General features: G+C 47.9%; 8 protein-coding genes across 8 annotated transcripts; 4 read left to right on the plus strand and 4 right to left on the minus strand.

Moving 5' to 3' along the window:
• Nucleotides 1–534: 534 nt before the first annotated feature.
• On the minus strand, nt 535–1,909 carry FSUBG_7498 (Tyrosinase; the record flags this gene model as incomplete). The annotated part of the gene is made up of 4 exons (XM_036685809.1): nt 535–592; nt 793–971; nt 1,026–1,123; nt 1,174–1,909. 4 exons carry the CDS (start codon nt 1,907–1,909, stop codon nt 535–537), a joined length of 1,071 nt encoding a protein of 356 aa, XP_036536971.1.
• An 849-nt stretch (nt 1,910–2,758) lies between these two features.
• FSUBG_7499 (uncharacterized protein) lies at nt 2,759–3,589 on the plus strand (the record flags this gene model as incomplete). Its single annotated transcript, XM_036685810.1, has 1 exon — nt 2,759–3,589. One exon carries the CDS (start codon nt 2,759–2,761, stop codon nt 3,587–3,589), a length of 831 nt encoding a protein of 276 aa, XP_036536972.1.
• A 206-nt stretch (nt 3,590–3,795) lies between these two features.
• Nucleotides 3,796–6,472, minus strand: FSUBG_7500 (thermostable alkaline protease precursor; the record flags this gene model as incomplete). The annotated part of the gene is made up of 5 exons (XM_036685813.1): nt 3,796–3,947; nt 4,001–4,274; nt 4,325–5,645; nt 5,694–6,202; nt 6,248–6,472. 5 exons carry the CDS (start codon nt 6,470–6,472, stop codon nt 3,796–3,798), a joined length of 2,481 nt encoding a protein of 826 aa, XP_036536973.1.
• Nucleotides 6,473–6,710: 238 nt separating this feature from the next.
• FSUBG_7501 (1-phosphatidylinositol-4 5-bisphosphate phosphodiesterase 1) lies at nt 6,711–10,395 on the plus strand (the record flags this gene model as incomplete). Its single annotated transcript, XM_036685814.1, has 4 exons — nt 6,711–7,518; nt 7,809–7,887; nt 8,098–9,148; nt 9,199–10,395. 4 exons carry the CDS (start codon nt 6,711–6,713, stop codon nt 10,393–10,395), a joined length of 3,135 nt encoding a protein of 1,044 aa, XP_036536974.1.
• A 1,626-nt stretch (nt 10,396–12,021) lies between these two features.
• Nucleotides 12,022–13,053, plus strand: FSUBG_7502 (nadph-dependent fmn reductase; the record flags this gene model as incomplete). The annotated part of the gene is made up of 1 exon (XM_036685815.1): nt 12,022–13,053. The coding sequence occupies one exon, from the start codon at nt 12,022–12,024 to the stop codon at nt 13,051–13,053; it is 1,032 nt and encodes a 343-aa protein (XP_036536975.1).
• A 414-nt stretch (nt 13,054–13,467) lies between these two features.
• FSUBG_7503 (tetracycline efflux (otrb)) lies at nt 13,468–15,150 on the minus strand (the record flags this gene model as incomplete). The annotated part of the gene is made up of 3 exons (XM_036685816.1): nt 13,468–13,909; nt 13,964–14,219; nt 14,271–15,150. The coding sequence occupies 3 exons, from the start codon at nt 15,148–15,150 to the stop codon at nt 13,468–13,470; spliced, it is 1,578 nt and encodes a 525-aa protein (XP_036536976.1).
• A 415-nt stretch (nt 15,151–15,565) lies between these two features.
• Nucleotides 15,566–19,918, minus strand: FSUBG_7504 (cytochrome P450 monooxygenase oxidoreductase; the record flags this gene model as incomplete). Its single annotated transcript, XM_036685817.1, has 8 exons — nt 15,566–16,196; nt 16,666–16,671; nt 16,731–16,944; nt 17,285–17,374; nt 17,723–18,087; nt 18,206–18,842; nt 18,899–19,732; nt 19,786–19,918. The coding sequence occupies 8 exons, from the start codon at nt 19,916–19,918 to the stop codon at nt 15,566–15,568; spliced, it is 2,910 nt and encodes a 969-aa protein (XP_036536977.1).
• An 844-nt stretch (nt 19,919–20,762) lies between these two features.
• Nucleotides 20,763–22,168, plus strand: FSUBG_7505 (NADH cytb-reductase; the record flags this gene model as incomplete). The annotated part of the gene is made up of 2 exons (XM_036685818.1): nt 20,763–20,838; nt 20,886–22,168. The coding sequence occupies 2 exons, from the start codon at nt 20,763–20,765 to the stop codon at nt 22,166–22,168; spliced, it is 1,359 nt and encodes a 452-aa protein (XP_036536978.1).
• Between the last annotated feature and the right edge of the window lie 36 nt (nt 22,169–22,204).

Raw genomic sequence — 22,204 nt, forward strand, 5'->3', positions numbered from 1 at the left:
AGTACCTCTCCACATGTAGGGTATATTAGCTAGTACGAGCATAATACAGTTTACAAGTCAGACGATAAGTCATTTTAATTTACAATAGCGCTTATACGAAAACCTTATTCATACTGATAGTAAGTAGCTTAGTATTAAATTAAGTCATATATAAAGGTATACATAACTCTCCAGCTTATCACTCTTATCCCATTAATCATTCATCACTTCTACATACTCGCATCCACTTCTTGGCCACCATCAAGCATCTGTTCATTACGATGAAGATCGCAATCATAGCCGCTATATTCATGCTAGCCATGGAGCCCGTCCTTGCACGATACTGCAGCCAGGGATGGATCGAATGCAACTGTAAGCTACCCTTCTGCTCCCAATTATACCACCGCTAATAGATCGAAGACAGCGGGTGGCTATGTACTTCGAGCTGCCCTAATAGTGGTCTCACTGGCTGCGGATGTGCAGACGAGTATTTCGGATATGGGGATTTGACTTCATCTAAGTGCATCGGCAGTCCTCTTTTTGGGGGAAGTGGCACTAACCCTCGATGCCCTTGGACTGGTCACCATGCTCCCTCCCGTTGTGACCCTGATTCCTGTTAAGGGTTTTACCACTGATGGTTGAAGTCACGTTGTTATAACTTGGCGTGGCATCTACGAAGTCGAGTCTTGGGGACTACCAATATCAGATGGTTTGCAATTACTGCTGCGTATATAACTCTCAAGTCACTTGCCGCTGAAAATTATATTTGTTCTTCAATATGGTATTAGGTATTAATACTATTCGATGCTTTACATTGACGAGTAGGTGTAGCACAGAGGGCCAGCGCGAGTATCCATGTAGTTCTTTACAACAGGCTCCTCATCAGCGAGACGCATAACCGGCATTTTATCAGTGATATCGGCAGTGTTCCATTTGTTGGGGTCGTTGAAGCCAGTGTAGTCAGCCAGACGAGTGGCGTTGCGGCCTTGCCACTGGAGAAAAGTTAGTAACTATGAAGATCAGAGTGGCATGGAAAGTGTTCTTACTTTGGCCCAGACTCGATCGACGTTGGCGTGGTGAAGGAAGAAGAGAGGCTCGTTGGGCGAAGTAGCGGGGCCCATATCACCGAAGATGATGCTGTGAACTATTAACCCGTTAGTATTTGTGGATCAGGGGTCCTTCGAGATGGCGTACTCTGAGCGTGAGGCAGACCCTCAAGCATATCGGACATGGAGTGATAGTTGTCAAAGCTGTAGATGGTATCCATGACCCGAGAGTTGTAGGCTGTAGCTTGCATATCGCCAAGGATCTGATTCCCATCCTCATCTTTGCCAAGACCTCCGTTGAACTCGCGAGTAAAGCAGTGAAGACGGTTACCCGGGGTGTTCATGTCAGGCCATCCCATAGCCAAAGTCAGGTTTGTGTTGGCAAAAGGTCCATCGACGACACAACGCTTGAAGCCGGGGACATCACTGCCAGTGAGCTTCGCATCCCCGCCAAACCCAGTTTTGGGGTCGAAGAGAGGAGAGTTGACGACGTCATTCTTATCAGCGTCAATCGTCCAGTCCCAGTATGGCTGAACACCCTTATAATCACACTCATCGCGGAGCATATCCTCATGAAGCTGGACATACCAACGATGCCAGGGGAGGAAATTCGCGACAAAGTGGATCTCTGTATTGAGACTGAAATGAGTATACACGAGATCATCCATGAGTGTTGTCACGTCGTCGACATCTTTGTATGCCTTTTTGGGGAGGTTGCGAAGACACACTGCGGCGCGGAGATATTCTGTCTTTTCGGCGCTGGTGAGTTCGCGCCATTCTTTGCGGACAACGGGGTCGGAGCATGAGCCCTCTGCGCGGGCTACGGGGCTGGCGATTGATAGGGCTGCGAGGGCCAGGCTGGCGAGGAATGAGTGGGCGAGCATTTTGTAAAAGCGAATGTATTGAACGAATGACTATTGAGTTCGGAGAGTAACGAAGGACGAGCTTGGCTGTTAGAGTGAACTTTGAGAAGACGGCCTGAGAACTTAAATAGCAGAGAGTCCCTTGCTCGGTACATCATGGGTTATTCTCCTTTCCGGAGCTACCGTCTAGCGGCTTCTTCTACTGCCGGCATACGGGAGAGAGGCTGTCCATTAAGAAAAAGCACAGCCGGCAGAGTGGAGTAAAACCGTTGTAAAAATTACTAAAAAGAGTCAAAATAGGTAAATACGAGCTTTGACATGTTCGGTCATCTCCTCCTTCGAGAAGCCAAGAGCGTTTTCAGTTGTCGCTAAGAATTAGAATTCCGGGCCGTTGGGCGGATTTTCCACCAAATGCATCACTCTGAAACTCTTAGCGGGGTCTTTGGCCCTTGCTCAAGTCTTTTTATAGCGATTGAGATCGAGAACAGGGATTGAAGGGCGGGATGCCACGCTAGATTGGGACTAGTCAATGGACACAGACCATAGTGTAACTTCATGCAATTGTTATTGCCAAGACATTAAAGGGTTAAGTTCATCTGAAATCCCGTATAGAATTGTCGATCGAATCCAGGGAGATTGAAGGAGATTTTAGATGGAATGCCACTGGGACGCGGTCATTGACAAGCGCCCATACGATGAGGCCGAATGGTGATACGGAAATTGTTTAGCTACTGGCCAATAGATTTCATATCAGGCTGCGTGCGGGGCCTGTCCAGCTGAGAGCCTGATTATGTCGTGAGCTAATCTTGCTCTGTTTACGAGTTCACCTATTAACTAATTATTTCAGCTTAAGACAACAGCCTACCCATCATGAAGTCCTGGTTCCTTGCCCCTGACTTCACCTTCACCCCCGACGGACCCCTCCAGCTTGGCGCTGTCATCCCTCATCCCAGTCGTCCGACCCAGACCCTTGCATCACCCCGCACCGACGCAATCACGCTCCCCGAAGTGCAAACTCTGCTCGAGACGAACCATACTCACTCGGACGATGTCACGCGCACAGCTGGTGTCAATCTCTTTGCTAAATTCGTAGAGCTTGCTTCTGCTTCTATTGGCTATGAGACTAGTCGGCGTAATGCGCTGGCATATGGGACTGTAGATCATGAGGTTCGGTCTTTAGCGGCACCGTTTACGAGGGAGTTCCTGCAGAGCATCGTCGACGCGGAGGCTGTTAGAGAACATATCGACTCTGGAATGTTTGGGAAGCGAGCCGTTTACTTCGTTTCTGGGCTCAGAGTCGCCACCTCGTCTTTTACGGTCACGAAAGAGAAGGGGATTGGACATAATACCTCACTGTCCGGTTCAGGCCCAACAGGTCCTGTTCCCGTCGAAATCGGCGGCGGTATCTCTGGCGGAAAAGAGAGTTCAAAGACCGATTCATACGAAACTGCACCAGGCATCATCTTCGCTTACCGTCTTCACGCCATTCGTGTTCGTGGTAGCGGCACCGTCAGCTCAGAGATGTTTTCGAGCAGAAAACAATTCATGTCTGGCCGACCAGTCCCTGATCCTGAGCCCTTTGAGGTCGTTGATGTTGACGCTGAAGTGTTGAAGGCTGATAGGAAGGAGGAGGAAGATGCGCCGAAGTATGAGATGGAAGACCTTGGAGATGAGGAATACTGTTTTTTGGCGGAGGCCTAGTTTTGTGTTTCTTCATTCTCGATACGATTTGAAATGTTAATATTGCTTTTTCGTATTACCGGTACATAAATGGTGATACGGCATCATACATAGCAGCCCACGCCCTCCATGCATCCGCCTTCTCGCTCCAGAACCATATCGGATTTATAAACCTATTATTGCCAGTCTGGTCCGGTGCCATCTTCTCCAGCAATCTTCTCATACCCTCAGTTCTCTTCAAACACTTTACCGGGCTTTGCTCCGTAGGTATTGGAAGAACTGTCGAGAGAACCTCTGCGTAAGCTATTGTCGACGCTGCTATACCAGCAGCCACCGCTGTCGCTATCGATGACCCAGGATGGCATATATGGGAACCAAACTGCTTTGTTATCTCATCACTGAGACGTGTTGGTAAGTTGTCCCCGAACGTACCGAGCGCGACCGTGCTTCGATCTGTGATCGGAGGATTACTGGCATTAAAGGTTCCCTGGCAGTCTGTTGCTCTCATCGATATGACCGATCTGTGTCTCGCGGGGAAAGCTTCTCTTTGATAAGCCGCACTGTTTCCTGCGCTAGCTAAGAATGTGATGTCGCGATTCCGCTCAACGTCTTCTATAGCTGCAGAGATGACATCGTCGTCATGCGGGAATCCGAAGGACATGGAGATGATATCCGCTTCTGCTTCGAGTCCGGCCCACCGAATTGCCTACTAACGGTCAGTCTCTTGCTACTGCCTACTAGCGTAATTTGTCTTACCTGTGCTATTTGATTACTGCTGAACTCGAGGTCCCTAGTATTCTTGGCAACTCGGGCCACATATATGTGAGCCAGCGGAGCAGCTTCCATTATGAGTCGGGTCATCAGGCTGCCATGGCCATATTCATCTTTCATTGTGTCTGGCTCAAGCTTGTCTTCGCTCCCAGGTCTCGTGAAGTCCTTCCAAGCTTTTATGGATTTCTTCCTTCTAGGTATCTTGTTAAATGGCAGGGCTGCATCGCATCCTGTATCTAACACCGCTATCTTGACAGGCTTGAAGTCGTGATCCGGCTTTTCCTCCCGTAGATTCATGATGTGCATGCTGATATGTTTCAAGTTGTCCAGCCATTCTTCAGGAACGATTGTCTTGCCCGTATGGAAAGAGGCGACTTGACAGTGAAGCTTGTTATGATTTTCGACCTCTCTGCATCTCGCCAAGTAGGATACGTATTTTGCGTCAGCTTTGAAGGCGATATTGACGAGTTTTGACAGCGGTTCGACTACCTCAGTATAGACTTTTCGCCTTATGCCATCTTCGCACGCGCTGACGGTAAGGCCATCTTTTGTAGAACCCTTGATTGCCTTCGGTTTCGGGGTAGTAGTTGTGAACGTTCTGGGATCCAGACAATTCGCAACGGCTCTTGCAAAGATATCTCGGTGTGTCGACCTCGCCCATTGTGCCTTTTCTAGCTCACCCAATAATTGCCTCGCGGCACCATGGTCTCTGTTCAGTCGAGAGATAAATGGCAGGTGCGTCATTGACTTGAAAGGCTTTACAAGCCCAATTTGTAGGAGTATCAGTCCCAGGCCAAGAATGTGCGGGAACGGGTGCGTCAACATTGACTTGTCTTCATCTTCTGAGTTTCTCTGCTCATCTTCGAAGTCAAGTGGCATATACACCCGCAGAGCAAGCTGATCTTTGGGTAAGTGTTGGTGATCCATCTCCTGCATGAACCAGATATCATCGCTCGTCCAGCGGTTTTTCATCAAATCTGATTCGTAGAACTGCCAGAAGGAATGTGCAATGGCATGAGCAAGTAGTATCTTATCCTTATCTGTAAGCTTGTAGCTCTGGATGGCCAAGGATAGTGGAAGCCCTTGGCCCGGGCATAAGAATCTCTCAAGAGGTGCAGGTGGCGGTAAAGATACAAGGCCGATACCTTTGACAAAGTTGAGGTTGACTTTGGCGAATAATTGATGTTTTAAGACTTGACAGAAGTAGTCAGAGTTAATTCTCTTTAGACTCGGAACCTTGTCCTCTCCATCTTCGTCACTAGAAACGTTTGCGAACGTAACACCGCCTCGACGGCCTTTTGTTTGCCTTGCTATGTGAGCTAGATACCAAAGTCTGTCACAGTGTCAAACTCACATAGGAATACCAAGCCATAAATGCTGCCAGTAACTCATGTTTTCAGAGGATATCACTACTTCGAACTGCGCGTGTTTACTCTGTATATACGGCGTTGCATCAAGGTGGAGTCTAATCGGATGAGCCAGTTTATGATGATGAGGCTTTGCCTTGTTTGATTTCCTCAGCCAAGATTTGTCTTTTGTCATTTCGGCGTGTTGGCAAAATGCATGCTGGCGAAGAGCCTCGAAGAGATTTCGGCTGACATGCTGAGGGTAATCGTCTGGTTCTGGCAACGCCGATCCTGTTGTGAGCTGGTCAAGGCCAGTCTTTTTCTTTGGCTCATCCTGGCTGAGTTTGGCCAAAAACGCGTCGCACTGCTCTTTAGCCTGTACTGGGAGAGTCTTGTCGGTGATGAAGGACATAGATATGCATTTCTTCAGTCGCGATCTATTATCTGGTCTTGACAGCACCACAATCTGCATATAGTCCTGCCTAGGAATTATCTGACTTCCTGCTGGAGTTGGAAACTAAGTGTCTTAGTCAGTGTCTCAAAACCGAGAGAGATAACTTACCATGCAGATATCAAGTAGTGTATGCAAAAGCTTTGCGGCTGTATCTTCAGCGTCTTGGTCAAGCTCGTAACCAGCGAACGACTCTTGAGCAATCTGCCCCAGCCTCGTCCCAACTTCCCCCGCAAGTCGTTGTCGCTGGCGTATACCGCACTCCATCACCAAAGCATACACTTCTTTGGCTACTTCAACGACCAGTTCGCATGCGCTAAAGCGTTCGGACGCCATATCGTCACTCGCATGTTTTGGACTTTGTAAGGCTGAGCTATGTTGAGTGGAGGTTAGAGCATTGTGCGGCTGAGTACCCCTGTTGCTGAGCTCACGTGACGATAGTCGACAGGGAAATCCTCCACCGTTCGCCATTCTGCTGCTGCCTTATCCTCTCTCCCTCCTCTTCAAAGCATCTCCTTTATTGTCTAACGAGCGCCAAAAAAAAGCGCCTTTGTTCAATTCTGGCGTCGAAATCATGGATCTCATGAGTCTGACCGCTCGAGACCTTTCCAACAAATGTCTCGAGGCTTTCCAAATATGCTTGACTTCTCAGTCTCCAAACCCCGGTCTGTCCAATCAACACGCGTCTCATGATGAGCGATTTGAGTATCGCTTAGCAGACTTTAATCTCTGGATTGACGGTATCGGTGCACTGGCTCCTTCAAAAGCGTCACTCGACGCGAGGCTTAGTGAGCGACCGATTGACCTTTCCCTCGTCAAAGGAAACCTTGTCATACTGTTTCAGTCACTGGAAGACTGTTTAAGTCTGCTGCAAGCCAATGAATCGCTCGAAGAAGTCTTGCTCGATATTGACTCGGCCTTGGAAAGTCTCGTCACTCTGTCTCTAGCTATTCGTAGGACAGGGCGTCGGTCGCGCCTTCACAAAGCAGATCGTCTTTTCAAACCGGAAGAACATGCTGGATTGAGGAAACACTTGGAAGCCATTATTGTTCTCCGTCCTGGGTCTGGTCCAGGCCCTAAAGACGATGAGTTCAGAACTAGGATGGAATCTTTGACATCACTTCAAAGTCATCTTGTCACAGCCAACTTGAAGCGGAGGAATCGATTCATACAAGCCCAACTACATTCTTTACGTTTGAGGAAAAGAAGTGCTGGGTTTGAACTCACGGTGTCGGAAGTCCCTGTGAATAATACTGCTTTAGCGCCTAGTCCAGAAAATAGCATGGGGGGAATCAACATGCCCCCGTCTATCCCTCCTACGCAGACACTAAACAGGCCGCTGCCAGCGCCAATGTCAGTCACCTCAGCGTCAGTTCCCGAGAGTAAGCTGCAATACAAGGAACCCGTTTCAAAAAGAACAGAGTCTTCGCCGATGACAGTCATTACTCAAATCACTGCCTCGGCCATATACCCGCGCCCGAGAATATCTGATAATGAACAGAAAGTGGTTCAATGTCCCTGTTGTTGTCAGATACTACCTGTATCTGAGGCCAAGAACAATGCCCGATGGAGGTAAGGATTCTTACCCTCGCTTAATGCTCATAGCACCTAATGTATTAAGTAGAAAACATTTAGCAGAAGATATTCGTCCGTATACTTGCATCTTTGATAGGTGTCCAGCTCCAGATGTTTACTATAGCAGCCGGTCGATGCTGGAACAGCACTTTCGACAAGATCACCCGCCAGTCTGGGTATGTCCTCTGTGTGACAATGGATCAGTCTACTCGACCATGACTGGGATGGTGGATCATCTTCATGATACTCATGCACAAGATGTTGGTGAGGATATTCCAGCGATCATATCATCCTCCGCTCAGACAAGGATGGGTATAGAGAGTTGTCCCCTCTGCGAAGTCAAGGGCGACGCCGATTCTCCAGAACTGATAGACCACGTCCTGGAGCATGTCCATGACTTCTCTTTACGGTCTCTTCCTTGGCCTAGACCTTCAGAAGTTGATATCGGCGGTGAGGTCGGGTCTTTCAACCCGGAAGATGGCGAAGCTGCTGCTATCACTCAAATGGCTGGATGCCTATGAGCACGAGACAGAAGAGATTGATCCTACACTGAAGCTATCGACTTGCGACCATGGAAGATTACCAACTATAACCGAGCAGATCAGGTCTGAGGGAGAGGACAAGCTTGGTCTTGACATCGGCTTTGCTGACGAGCATGGCGACGAATCTGCCGAGGCTGAGACTGATATTTCCCAGCTTACGCAACATACAACCGAGTCAGTGAACGATTCAGCGGAGGAACGTAGTTATCACCGTTGTCTTGACTGCTCTACTATAATTGTATTGGAACACGGGGATGATCCTACATTGCAATGTGCCAAGTGTCAAAGCAAACGCATCGAACTTGTTGGTTCCCTCTTACAAATGCGTCCTTCCCAGAACACTAACAACGTTAAACAGATTAAACCCGCAAATGATCCTGACCGCAAAGCCCACTACGCCGCCGTTCTTGACTCGTTAGAACCGCAGCACTCCATACCGACCGCTCGTGAATCTACTTCTGGCTTTCGAAGGTTCACTGACCGCCTCTTCTCCCGCAAGAAGGCTGATGATATTGAACCTCAGCACAGCTCGGGAGCCACCGAGAATTTGATTCAATATCTTGGTCTGAAACAGAAGGCTGTAGAAAACCAGAAGGCCTGGAAGATTCTGATCAGTGTTTACCATAGGCGTTTAGACTCTCCTACGAAAACACAGTCTATGTTTGATGATTTCATCAGAAATGTTCAATATCAGAATAGCCTGCCAACTCTTCAACCAGTATCTGATCCGCGTAGCTTCTTAGAAGTTATGGTCAAGTTCTACTTGGATCCACTCAAACAACTTCCCCCGAAGGACCTCACAAAACCTATATCGAACTACTTTATCAACAGCAGCCATCGGACGCCCTCACATACGTTGTCAGAGTCTCGCGATGCTTATGATGCAATAAAAGAGGTGAGTCCAACAAGCGTTCCAAGATCAAGACACGTTTGTCTCATGAACAGGTACTTTATTTTGGGCATCGATCTATTGATTTGGATGTTTGGAATGGTGAAAAAGAGCAATCCAGGCCTGGACAGAACTCGAAAGCAATTAGCCGGTTCTTCGGCCTTACCAAAGGAACTGGCCCGATCATACCTGCGTCTCCTAAGTCCCCAGCATCCCAATCAGATCACTTGAGTCACCCCACAGAACCAATAGTCACAGATGGCTATGCTCGTATGATACCCTGCGGCTTCATGGAAGCCTGTCAAGTGATCAGAAAGTCTGCCTTTGTTAGTTCTGATCTACCTGTGATCATAAATCTTGAGGTTCACGCAGACGCTGAACAGCAAGAGATGATGGTCAAAATAATGAAGGAAGAGTGGCATGGTATTCTGGTTGATGAGCCACTCGAGGGCTACGATCCACGATTTCGACTACCGACATTGGAGGATCTTCGAGGTCGGATACTTGTTAGACTCGGAGCGATAACAAGTATTTCTGTGCCCAACCCTGATCAGTCTGACAACGATCTGCATGGAGGCGGCCACCATAGACTAGGGCGTATCTCCATTATACAACCGCTGGCTGAACTCGGGGTTTACTTACGACGCGAGAAATTTGAGGGTTTCACCGACATGCATACCAGTTCCCCTGGTCATCTTTTCTCCCTGCAGGAAAGTAAGGTACAGGAACTGATTTCAACGTCGCCCACTAAACTCTTTCGACACAATCAAGACTACTTCTTTCGTGTCTATCCGAGCTCGGCAAGACAAGGCTCTTCAAATCTTGATCCTTTAAGATTTTGGAGATACGGCATTCAGATGGCTGGTATTGCCCGACACCACCTAGATGAGGGCATGATGTTAAATGAAGCAATGTTCGCCGACGAATCAGGATGGGTTCTCAAACCCAATGGCTATCGAAGTTTAAATATGTACAATCCAGCCGATCCAAAAGAAGCTCCCAGAAAAGGTCTCGAGCTGAATATATTCGCTTTCAAAGATCAGGAGTTTCTGACCAGTACCGGTCGAGAAATTAAGAACCTGGCGTCATTCATGATAGTCTCACTTCACATTAATGACGAAGAAATGCCTCGCGTACCAAAACAAGAACTCAACACTACAGAGAATGAATCAGGGGCTTTGGGATACAATCTCAACTTCTTTGTTACAAGGGCACAGGCCACCATTATTCCGAAACTCTGCATCCTTAGGTGATTGACCTTCCTTTATCAAAGATGAAACTAATAGTACTGTCAGGTTGACATTTGTGGAAGGCTTACAAAAGGATAATCTCTTTGCGTGGGCCAGTCTAAGACTAGATCGCCTGAATCAAGGTTTCCGGCTAGTGCAGCTTTACGACAGCAAAGGGGTGATATTGATGCAACAAAGGATCCTTTTAAAGTTTAATATCAGTTGGCGGTAGGAGAGAAATATTCTAGGAGTTAGGTAGAATCTAAATAAGATTTTTATTCTAGTACCTCCAAAGTACTTCTCAGCCTTGCTACATGCTAGCTACTCTATAGTAGCGTCAATTTCCTTGGCGACACGAGCAAGCTTATCAAAGTCTACCTTATCTAGCTTCTCAGATTTGTCAGGCAGAACAAATCCTTCAAATGGTTTACCGGTATCCTGAATCAAAGTCTCAATTCCCCGTCCATTCGCAACTGAAAAGAACTTCACAAAGGGGGATGCAAAGTCCAACTTGAAGCCTCGACCAACCAATACTACCACTGACTCGCGGTCGTGAAGCACACTCTCACCTGATGAGCCCTCTAGTTCGACTTTCAGCTTCCTCTTGACGACCAAGAGGCAGTGATCCACATCGCGAACTTAATGCTGATTGACGCTTTGTTGTTAGATAGACGTGTTATTTACAGTTGAGGCTCGTGGCTGAGAGCTTAAATCAGCAGACAGAACTTAGTAAGCGCTTGACGATTCGATGGTCGAAATGGCGAGTCTCCCTCCGTTCTGACTTGCGAGGATAGATGGATGTGACAAGACGCCGCCGGCCATCTGTGCATTTCCCGTGGCCACTGACCAATTGAATTCAAGGATCGAGATGCAAAAGAAATTAACCTCGTCGCCGAGGACAGAATGTTTCTCTATGAGGCTAAACCCATTGAATAACCTTCTTTGGCAGGTGTGAGTCGATGTCCTTCTAAAGTAGGGTCCAGGAATTTGAATTCGAGAAGAGAAACAATAATGTGGGCAAACGTAGGTTGCTTCGGTACACCACGGTCTACAACAGTCTACCCTAGACTTCTAAAATCGGCCCCGCATCATTGTCGGCCCCACGATGCATGATGGACTGTCACGCGGAAGCTTATACCTTGTTACCAATCACATAAAGCATGCCCTATTAAAGGATATGTATTTATTATTTTCAGAACTACATTGCTCTATAAGAAGTTTACTTATTATATAAGTATCGAAGATCTATCTATAGAATAGAGTGTACTGACTAATAAGTTATTTCGTAAGCTCACCCTATTCCCTAGTGCCTGATTATAAGGTAAGTAGAAGAAATAGGCCTAGAACCTGGGAGTCGAATGGTTATTACGAATAACATGGACGGCACACGGTCTTTTGAATCGCCGGGCTCCACCCCCGCAATTCCGAAAATTTAGCTTGATTAGAAATGGGAAATACCATAACCTAGACTAGCAGGACAGCTAGCACGAGGTACTCTGTGGTCTGTGAAATAACTTATATATCCTCAGGTCAGGACTTTCGGGTTTTAAGCCTAAGAGACGCGTTATTAGTACTCTTCAATCTTCACTTTCATATCGCTCATAAACTCACTACAGCAGGTCGATTATCTTCTAAGACGCAGCTGCCACAATGCATATTCTTGGTCTTTGCAATGGCTCTGTCAATGGGAACTCTGAGATCCTACTCAAAGCAGCCCTTAAAGCTGCTAAAACCACCGATTTGTCAATCTCTATGTCTTGGATTCATGTACCTACCGTTGCACTACCAAGACAACACCTGCCCTTTAGAGATGATCCATCTGTGATCCCGTATCGCGATGATGGAGAAGAACACCAATCGAGAAAGAGCGAGACTGACGACCGTGAGGCTGTGTTTGAAGCTATCATGAACGCGGACGCCATCATTATTGCTAGTCCGGTATACAGCCACCAACCTGCCGGAACCCTGAAAGCTCTTGTGGATGCCATCCTTGGCCCCTACGCTGATGTGTGCATGACTTATGATATCAAGCGTCGACAGGAAGAGGGCGATGCGTCTGTCAAAGACGTGAAGCTTGATCTACGAGACTTCAAGCCTCGTGTGGCTGGGTTCATTGCTGTTGCTGGGTCTGACCCTAAATTCCCGGAGCAGTGGACAATGGCTCTACCAACAATGCAGACATGCCTATACCCCATTCACTCCCGCGTAGTTGATCAGGTTGTATTATCAGGTTATGCAAGCCAAGGAGCGGTATTGACAGATTCCGGAGCTGCTGTCGAACGTGCTGAGCTGTTGGGTCGTCGCGTGGCTAGTCAGATGGGAAAGCCATACGACGAGGCACAGTATCTAGGGCCCGAAGAGAGTGGTAGTTGTCCTTACTGCCATCTACTCAAGATTGAGTTTCGCGAGGGAAATAAGGTTGCTTGCATCGTATGTGGCGCAAATGGCATCCTGGAACTTGGACCTGGGGGCAATATTCGACCAAAATGGGAAGAGGACTCAACGGTTAGTTGTCTGACACTCAAAGGTAAATTGCAACACAGATATGACGTCCGGGATAAAATGAGCTTGGAGAAACCAAAGCTCGCGTCTATTTCTTCTGCTTTTGCCAAATGGAAGAGTTTGGAATTCCCTCGAGTCCCTCTGCCAAGCTTACAGGAGAGATTTCCAGGCCTACTATGAGTTCCTTTAGAGATCTCAAAATATTTCTAATATACGAAACTTAGCTGTGTTTACATAGCTTGCTTGTTTATTAATTCTTTACCTTGTGCTTCTCTTACTGTCTATTCCAACAGCTATCTGGCAGTCTCGCCGCCCTCACCCAGCTTTTGCACTTGTAGTCTGCCAGCAGAGTATAGTTTTGTCTTGAAGCATGCTCATAAATGTTATGTTTATAATAGCAACGAACTTTGCGCACAGGTCTTTAACTCAAGGTTCCTCTCACTAAATCTCACAACGGCTTATTTACATGCAGTTTGCGTCAAGTCTGCTGCGCCTCATGCATCAGCTTAGAAGCCCCCGCCATGCTGGTATCAAACTCACTGTCTCTCAGCAATGGCGTTCAGGTGGCTCGCGGAAATGCCAGATTCCAATGCCCTACGTATCCTTCACCGGGTCTAGCCCTCGATCTCGGATAAACGCCGTGCCAAGTAAGCATAGACCGATTAGAGGAACTTGCAGTATGAACACGCTGTGACTTGCTGACATGTATGCATCCAATACCGCGGGAACTTGACGCATCGACTCCGGTAGCACGTATGTTGAGCTGGCGAGGCTCTTGTACTCCGTTGGTAGAGTAGCGCGTAATTGAGCTTGAAGAACTGCTGCAGAGACAGCAAGACCACACGCACCTCCAATACAACGATAGAAATTCCTGTTGGAAATGATGACCGCGCGACGGCTCTTGGGCGAATGGGCCTGTAGTGCGATCAAGGTCGGTTGAAAGATACACCCCACTCCTGTTCCGACAATGGCTAGTATCACAGCAATCACAGCAGGGCTACTATATCTCGTAAAGAGTAGCGCAAGGCCCGCTCCTCTGATAAAGCGTTAGCAACTGATTCGAACAGGAACGGAAGGGTCAAGAACTAACAGGGTCCATATAGCAAAGCCGAATATGATCACCTCGCCGTACCGGAGGCGGCGACTGATGTATTGTCCCGAACCAATAGAAGCAATCATTTGCGCTGCCACCAACGGGGTGTAAACAGCTGCTGATTTGATCGCACTGTACTGGTGAGGGTTCTGGAGATAGAGCGGGACGTAGTAGAGGTAGGATTGGTAAACAGCACCGAGCAGACAGTTCTGGGCAAGCATGATGGCGAGGCTTGAGTTCTTGTAGATATCAACTAAGATGGAATTGTCAGCCGTATTCGTCTTAGGAACTAGGTTCCTCTTACTGGGCATCATTGGAAGCTTTGCCATCTTCCATTCCCAGCCTACAAAGGCTATGAAAAGCGCACCGCCAACTGCAAGGAAGCTTATAGAGAGTGGTGAGTCCCATGAGAAGTATGAACCGCCTTGATCATAATCAACATTAGTGACAGCAGCTTTCGTGGAATTTCGGGTCTTACCTCCGGAGATGGGGATCAGAAGCAGTACAATACCAGCGCCCGATACCAGTGAGCCAACCCAGTCAATTTTGGAAATTCCTTCCCAAAAGCCAATAGTCGGCGGCTTGGAGGGGAGATATAAATAGGACAAGACCGCGGTGATGAAAGACAACGGAGTCAACAGCCAGAAGAAGGCTCTCCATGATGACTTTTGCATCATACCAGCGGCAATGAAGGGTCCAATCACATTGCCTAACCCAACAGTGCCTCCAACGACTCCCTGAATCTTTCCTCTCTGCTCGAGAGTGACGATATCCGAGATGATGATGTTGACTAGGTTCTGAACACCACCGCCGCCGATACCGGCGATAGCCCGAGAGGTGTAGAACATGATGGCATTTTGACTCAACGAGCAGAGCAAATCGGCGACGCAGAGTAACAGCGCTGCAGATACGAAAATCACCTTGCGCCCAAAAACATCAGAGAGTCTCCCGTAGAGCATCTGAAAACAGGTATTGGCGATCAAGCTTGACGTGCCAGCCCATGAGATGGTAGCCCCAGCGTCTAGGTCTTTCGCGATAGTGGGGATGATTACTGATATGCCATTTTGATCAATTATGACGAGTAGTAGGGCCGCGGAGAGGGTGGCGAGGGCGGTGACGAGTTGTCGCCGAGGTAGGAGATTTACCTGGTCGTGGAGAGCTTTTTCGTCCTTTGTTAGTACCATTTTGTTCGGTGCATTGAGAAAAATAAGTGTATAGTTAGATTTTTGAGTCAATTGGCGCATTATGACTGTTTCCCCAAGTTCGTCTTCGGCTATTCCTAAAACAGTGATGCGAGCCACAATTATATCGGACCTTGTCCGCGGGGTTTGTCCGAATAGTTATTGATATACGATATACTACAACAGAGTATAAGTAACAAAAATATAATCGTAGTTAACAAAGATAGATCCTTAAGAGCCAAGTTAAGTATATTATGTTAATCTTGATTAAATTTGACATTCATATTATCTTAACCTTGCCCCCTGACACAAGAGTAACATAAGAATCAAGAGTTCGGAGGGTAATACATATTATGAGGGTTACCTTAGTATTATCCCTTATTACCAGCCTCCTAGTAAGGGCGTCCTAATCGATATTCTACCCATAAGTCGTTCCTCCTGGCACCGTGACAAACACTGGGTTAGGCGTTACTATTGCGGCGCTGGTAATGGTAATGGCGACTGTTTGATAGTCGGTGGCAGTAAGATATTCCACATCAGTAGCGATTACAGTTTCGAGATCAGTTGTTAAGGCCGTATCCACATCGGTCGTATAAATAGTGTTGTAGTTTGTAACATCAACGGTATTGACGTTAGTAACCGTTACGATCTCTACTTCGGTGACTGTGATAATGACGGGCTGAGTGACCATAAAACTCTGGAGATCGGTGATGGTAACGGTGTTGTAGTCCGTCTTGGTTGTTGTCTTGAAGTCAGTTATACTGATAGTCCTTTGAGAGGTGACAGTGACGTAGTTCGTCGTCTTGTAGTAGACCTTCGTGAAGCTCTTAACTGTAGACGTAAATGTCTTAGCCTCGAGAGCCTTTATTGTTGTAGTAGCAGGCGCCGCTGGTTTGTTGGTGATGTGACACGAACAGGCACTGCTCACGTCGCTAGCGCCCTTCAGCGGCAAGTACGCAGGGACTTTATTACCGACTTGTGCGGCTCGTTTGACACGCTTAAGAACAGAGTTAGCGAACTTCGGAACAACGATAGGCCGGGATAAAAAGCTGTAGGGAGTTGGCATACCGTTACTGCTGAAGATGGAGGGCAGACCAAATCGTAAAAAACAAAGGCGGAAATACTATCCCTCCTGTTGAGGAAGAAAAACCTGGCAATAGTCAATAATATACTCACACGTGGAATCGGAGAGATATAGTAGGATGTATCACTGACATTTGGCTATTGTAACATCTGCATCGATCAGACAGAAACATAAAGCTCGCAGCTCCATGCTGGTTCGAACAAAACGTTTTGCACGAGTCAAAGTTAGATTGAACATCCGCTATAGCAATCTGATAGCCATTTTTTATGAAGCCCCTGACGCCACATATGTATGCTGTGAAGCATTAGCTAGCCAGTCTTTATAAACCACTTAGTCCCTAGATCTTACGGATTGCTACCGTTTCTGTGGCTGGTTCCGCTCTATTCAATGTCAGTACCTTGCTTCATCCTGAATTAGACCTCATGATGGCTTACGTGCTACTATACTAGGTGTTAGTTATCGGGGCTTCACTAACAGTATGGTTAACTCAATAACTCACGTAACAGTAACTGTGGTCGGAAGTTGCTCAGTGATCTGTATGGTGGCAATGCTTGTCATATCCGTGGTAGATGTCATGTAGATGGTAGCTGTAACGGTACTAGTAATGCGCTGTGTCACTTGCTGCGTTACCTGCACTACAGCACTCTGAGTAACCTGTGCTATGTCTGTGCTGGTAACTTCATCTGTCTGAGCGGCTGTTACCATCTGGGTTTCTAAATCGGTAATACTAGCAATGGCAGTTTTTGTAACTGTCATGGACGCGGTTCTCGTTACTTTCGTCCTGACGACACGGTTAACTATAAAGCGGACCGGTTTAACAACGACTACCCTGACAGGTTGTGTAATATATTTCGTTGTTGAGGTTGTGATGATAGGTGTAATAGTCGAAGTCTTGGTGATTTGAAGATATGTTGAACAGAAAGCGGATCCGTCTGCCTTGTTCTTTCTGAGCGCTTTAAGGTCTTGGTCGCTATCTCTACAAACTGAAATGGCACTTGGAATTAATCAAAGATTTTCCATAGCAGGCCTAGGTTATACTGCGGTTCTCCATACCTATTGCTCTTGTGTCAAGGCCATGTTGGGGCCCACCGCCGCCAGCTGGGAGCGGGCTTACTGCGCTAGCGAACAGTAGCAGCAGTATGGCTGTTAAAGTTTGCATTTCGGATGATGTGTCAGGCAGAGTTAAAGAAGGTATGAGATAGATTCACAGAAAGAAAATACAATGGCAAGGATTAAATATGTATTTTCTCACCATGTCATCGAGAACGGCCAGCCTAATCCCTAATTCCATCGTTATCGCCAGAATTTCCCTCAAAGTTAACCAAGTTCTGTCAGCTGATTCAAGCTCTCAGCCACGAGCCTCGACCCCCAAATGAAACATCCAAATCTAAAAACGGCATATCAAGACTGTTACCTGTTGGTCGCAGCTTACATGGTTGCCCCACATCGACATTCCAAGAGGCTTTTCGTCCTGGTGCCAGTGCTACGAACATTCCAGGAGGATGGGAACACCGCCGGTGCGCCTTGTCCATATCCAAGACCGGCAAATAGGCTCTCGTCCAGCAGCACCTTTGGTTCTTGCCATGGCAGCGCTACTTCCTCTCCCCTCTCCATGTATTTCCATGCATTCATCTTTTTGAACAAGGCGATCACTGTCGAGAGAATAACTGGGATTCATCTGGTCGCCGCAGTACCCGCGCCGTCCGCACAACCCGTTGCGCACGAAACGACCAACGGGTGACTGTGCGAGCGGGAATATTACTGACAAGCGACGGCGGGGGTTTGAAAGCAAGTGCGCGCGATTGTCCCATGACTCGGCAAGACGGTCAGGAACGGTTGTGAACAAAGGATATAGACTAATATATGTTTCTACATAATAGGTATTGCCAAAGTCGCGATGCAGTCAATTCTTAATTTCACACCCATTACTCAGACTTTGGTGGCCATTTTACCCTCCTCTCCGCCTCAACATACAAATTATTCGGCCGAATCAGCTGGAAGTACGGATCATAATCAATAGGCCCATCCTGCGCCAAGCTGAACTTGTACCGATAAACGAGCTTCGGTAAAAACACCTTGATCTCCTGCAACGCAAAGTTGAAACCGACGCACATTCTTGGTCCCGCCGCGAATGGGATGTAAGAGCCGGGAGGTCGGTTCTTGACCTGTTCGGTATCCCAACGATCAGGGTCAAAGCGGCCCGGGTTCTCCCATACGTCTTTGTTGTTGTGCATGTGATGTAGTGCTGAGATTACGACTGCCCCTTTGGGGAGTCTGTAACCTCCTGGGAGGATCATGTCAACTTTGGAGGTGCGAGCGGGCTGGAAGGAGGGATTGTGCAGGCGTTGGGTTTCTTTGATGAACTTATCCAGGAAGTTGAGCTTGCTGGTGGTGTCGGCCGTTACTTGGGTATCTTCATCCCAATCGTTGTCGATGAGTTCTTGTAGAAGTCGTTCCTGGTTTCCTGGGTACTTGACAAGGCTGTAGATCAGCCAGGATAGCAAGGACGACGTGGTCGTGAAGCCAGCACCAGTAGCGACGAGCAAGGTCGGGGCGAATTGGGAGGGCGGTAGCTTGCTTCCCTTGTTGTCCTTTGCTCGAAGGAAGTAATCTGATCAATCAAGTCAACTCAGTCCAAGCAATTTTTTCCCCAAAGCGGCCACTTACCAACAACATTCTCAGCTTTTAGCGCCGCATCCTGCAGCTCCAGGTCCTCCTGTCCCTTTGAAGCTCTGGCGATCGACTCGGTCATCATCTCCATAATCCTGTCCCCTGTATCTCTGACCTTCTTCGGATCACCAAACGGCATCTTGGCATACCAAGCCCCCATAGACGACACACGTTTATTCAGCTCCAGGTTCTCAGCAATCTTGAGGACCATCTCGTGTAGCGGCGAGTCCACCTCTTCAAAATGCGCGAAATCCATACCTAGAACAAGCTTACCCACTGCCTGCGAGCCAAGCTTAAGCATATACTGGTAAACATTCCACGCTTCGCCCTTATCATCCAGCTCATCGAAGACTTTGAAGGACTGCTCTACCGTTTTTTGCATCGTTGGGGCGTAGTGACGAACTGCTTTTGGGCCGAGCGCGGGTGGGAGGAATTTATGAGCGAGACGCCATTGTTCTGTGTTGGTATCTGATAGAAATACGCCTGCTTCTGGGTTCTTGATAGGGTGGAGGGGATGACCCGGGACGATGTCTTTTGTGAAGTAATCGTCTTCGGAGAGGAATATGTTGGAGAGTTCGGCGCTGTTGGTCTGATAGAGGCGGTTACCCATGCTATTTGTTACGAACAACGGTCCGTACTTCTCAAAGAGACGTTGGTTGTTGCCGAGATGATCGGGGTAAATCTCGAAGTAGTTACCGAAGTATGGGATGCCAGCTGGGCCAGGTACATCACGAACAGCATTTCCGTTGATGGACACTGCAATTGGATCGTCTTTTTCCAAGACCTCGGATATGGCATTGAGCCTTCTGTCATCGTGAACAAAGCCGACACCTAAAGCTTCAAGTCAATCACTTCTCCTGCCAACGCAGCTACGGCAGGCTTACCATTTGGTTTGACGATGGCAAAGTGCGATGCGACAATGTTCTGAAGCTCCTCAAAGTCCACATCAGATGGTAGCTCAACGTCTCTAGCGGTGGATGGTGCTTCGCCCAAGATAAAGAATTGTTTCGTTGCCATGATGATAATAATGAAGTGGTTGAAAAGCCGAAATGAGTGTCCGAGAATTGAGGTTTTGAAAGAATGTGGTTGTTATATGGAGAAATTCAGAAGGCGAAATACATCATGCATAGCACATGCAAATACTCATTCTCGCCTTGCACAACAACGCCGCTGTCCAGGATGTGAAGCCCGACGTGGAGACAATATGTCTGTTGATGCGCACTTCACCGTGGATGACGTTATTGAAGTCACGTATCATGGAAAATTTACCAATGCATCCTTTACTGTCTCGGCGTATCCGTACCTGAACATTTTCGGGTCTGATTACGACGCTTTTCACGATTGGATGATGTAGACGGGAATATCGGGAGGACCCGTATCAAGTCGGCACTCGCGCTCCGCGAAGACGGAAACAATATCGATACTCATTGCGATTGTCAAGTCCGGAAATCGACTCTGACCAATAGACTGTTGTGTGTTGCGCCAACAACGGAATTCGCATCGTTTCGCCGATTGCCTCCGGGCCAGCGATGATCATAAAGCGGGTCAGCCTCGGTCTTGGGGGTCCACTGCGGGCCTCGAAACCTCGGCATTTCAGAGCCCCACTCCGGTGAGGCGTTCCGGCCCGCTATGGGCACATGTAAATGACGGCATAGACTACTACTCCTAGATAGTCCAGCTTTACTTGTGAGTCTGATAGTATTTGGAATAGATAGGAGTGCCGGGTACGCAAGCATTGAGCATTTTCTTTAAGATCACAATCTGCAGTAGGGCCAGGCTCGAACGTTCGCATCCAAATACTTGTTAGCTACCTCGTCTTCGACTTTCGGAACCAATTTCTTATTCTACCTTATCACGAATAATGGAGGAATATACAGTTAAGCAAGTCGCTGAGCACAACAGCCAAGGCGACGCATGGTTAATCATACATGGCCAAGGTAAGCTGCAACAATTCTCGGACTAGGTCAATCGCTAATAAGATAAGTCTACGACGTCACGAAATATCTAGCAGATCATCCTGGCGGCGCCGATGTCCTCACGGAGGCAGCTGGTACGGATGCCAGTGAGGACTTTGACAACGCTGGACACTCGGAAGATGCATTCGAGATCATGAAAGACTGCTGCGTTGGCAAGATCCAAGGCTTTGAGAAGAAGAAGCCCAAGCTTAAGCCGGTTGCACCTGTCGTGACACTGAAGGATCAGACTTCTGGATCCCCATCAGTCTCAACGTTGGCCAACATGGGCTTCATTCTCTGTGCCGGTGCGGGAGCTTACTACATTGCTCACCGTGCAGGGCTCACTGTGCCAGATTGGCTGCTTTCATCTCTACGGAGTGACTCCAGTGGCTCAAGTTTTTTCAAAGGCGTCCTTGTCGGCGGTGGATCTCTTGCGACCTTCAATGCTGTTGCAGCACAGCGATTCACAAGTATGGCGATGAAGAGCAAACCCTTCACGAGCTATCCGGCTCATATGAAGATTCCCAAGCGAGCTGAGGAAGATACCTTACTACAGCGCGGGCTTCTAGATCCTGTCACCTACTCGCCTCTTCCCCTCAAGCACAAGACTCTCATTGCACCAAATGTTTACCGCTTGACGTTCAGTCTTCCAACCGCGAGCACTATTCTTGGGCTGCCGATCGGTCAGCACGTCACCATCAAAGCTGAGGTTGATGGAGAGAGCGTCGCGCGATCATATACCCCAGTGTCCAACAACTCCGACCTTGGCGTTCTTGAACTGGTCATCAAAGTATACCCAGATGGCAAGCTTACGAGCGGGTATCTGGCGAAGCTCGAAGTTGGAGACGAGGTCCTCTTTCGAGGACCCAAGGGAGCGATGAAGTATCGACCCAACCTTTGCAACAAGATCGGCATGATCGCAGGTGGCACCGGGATCACCCCGATGTTCCAAGTCATCCGTGCCATCTGCGAGCACGACCGCGACACAACCGAGATCTCTCTCATTTACGCAAACAAAACAGAGGAGGACATCCTTCTTCGAGAAGAATTGGACAGGTTCGCAAGAAGGTATCCCAAGAACTTCAAGGTCTATTACCTGCTGGATCAACCGCCGGCGGGCTGGAAGTTTGGGTCTGGGTATGTGACTCGAGACTTGATGAAGGAGAAGCTTCCCTCGCTGAGAACGGACTCCAAGGTATTCCTTTGTGGTCCACCTGGAATGGTAAACGCATCGAAGAAGGCACTTGTTGAATTGGGGTTTGAACAGCCTGGGGCATCGGCGAAGATGTCGGACCAGGTATTTGCATTTTAAGACCAGCAACCTGCCATCCGTTCATATGAGAATATT

The sequence above is a fragment of the Fusarium subglutinans genome (assembly GCF_013396075.1).
Source record: "Fusarium subglutinans strain NRRL 66333 chromosome Unknown NRRL66333_c0000097, whole genome shotgun sequence".
Lineage (NCBI taxonomy): Eukaryota > Fungi > Ascomycota > Sordariomycetes > Hypocreales > Nectriaceae > Fusarium > Fusarium subglutinans.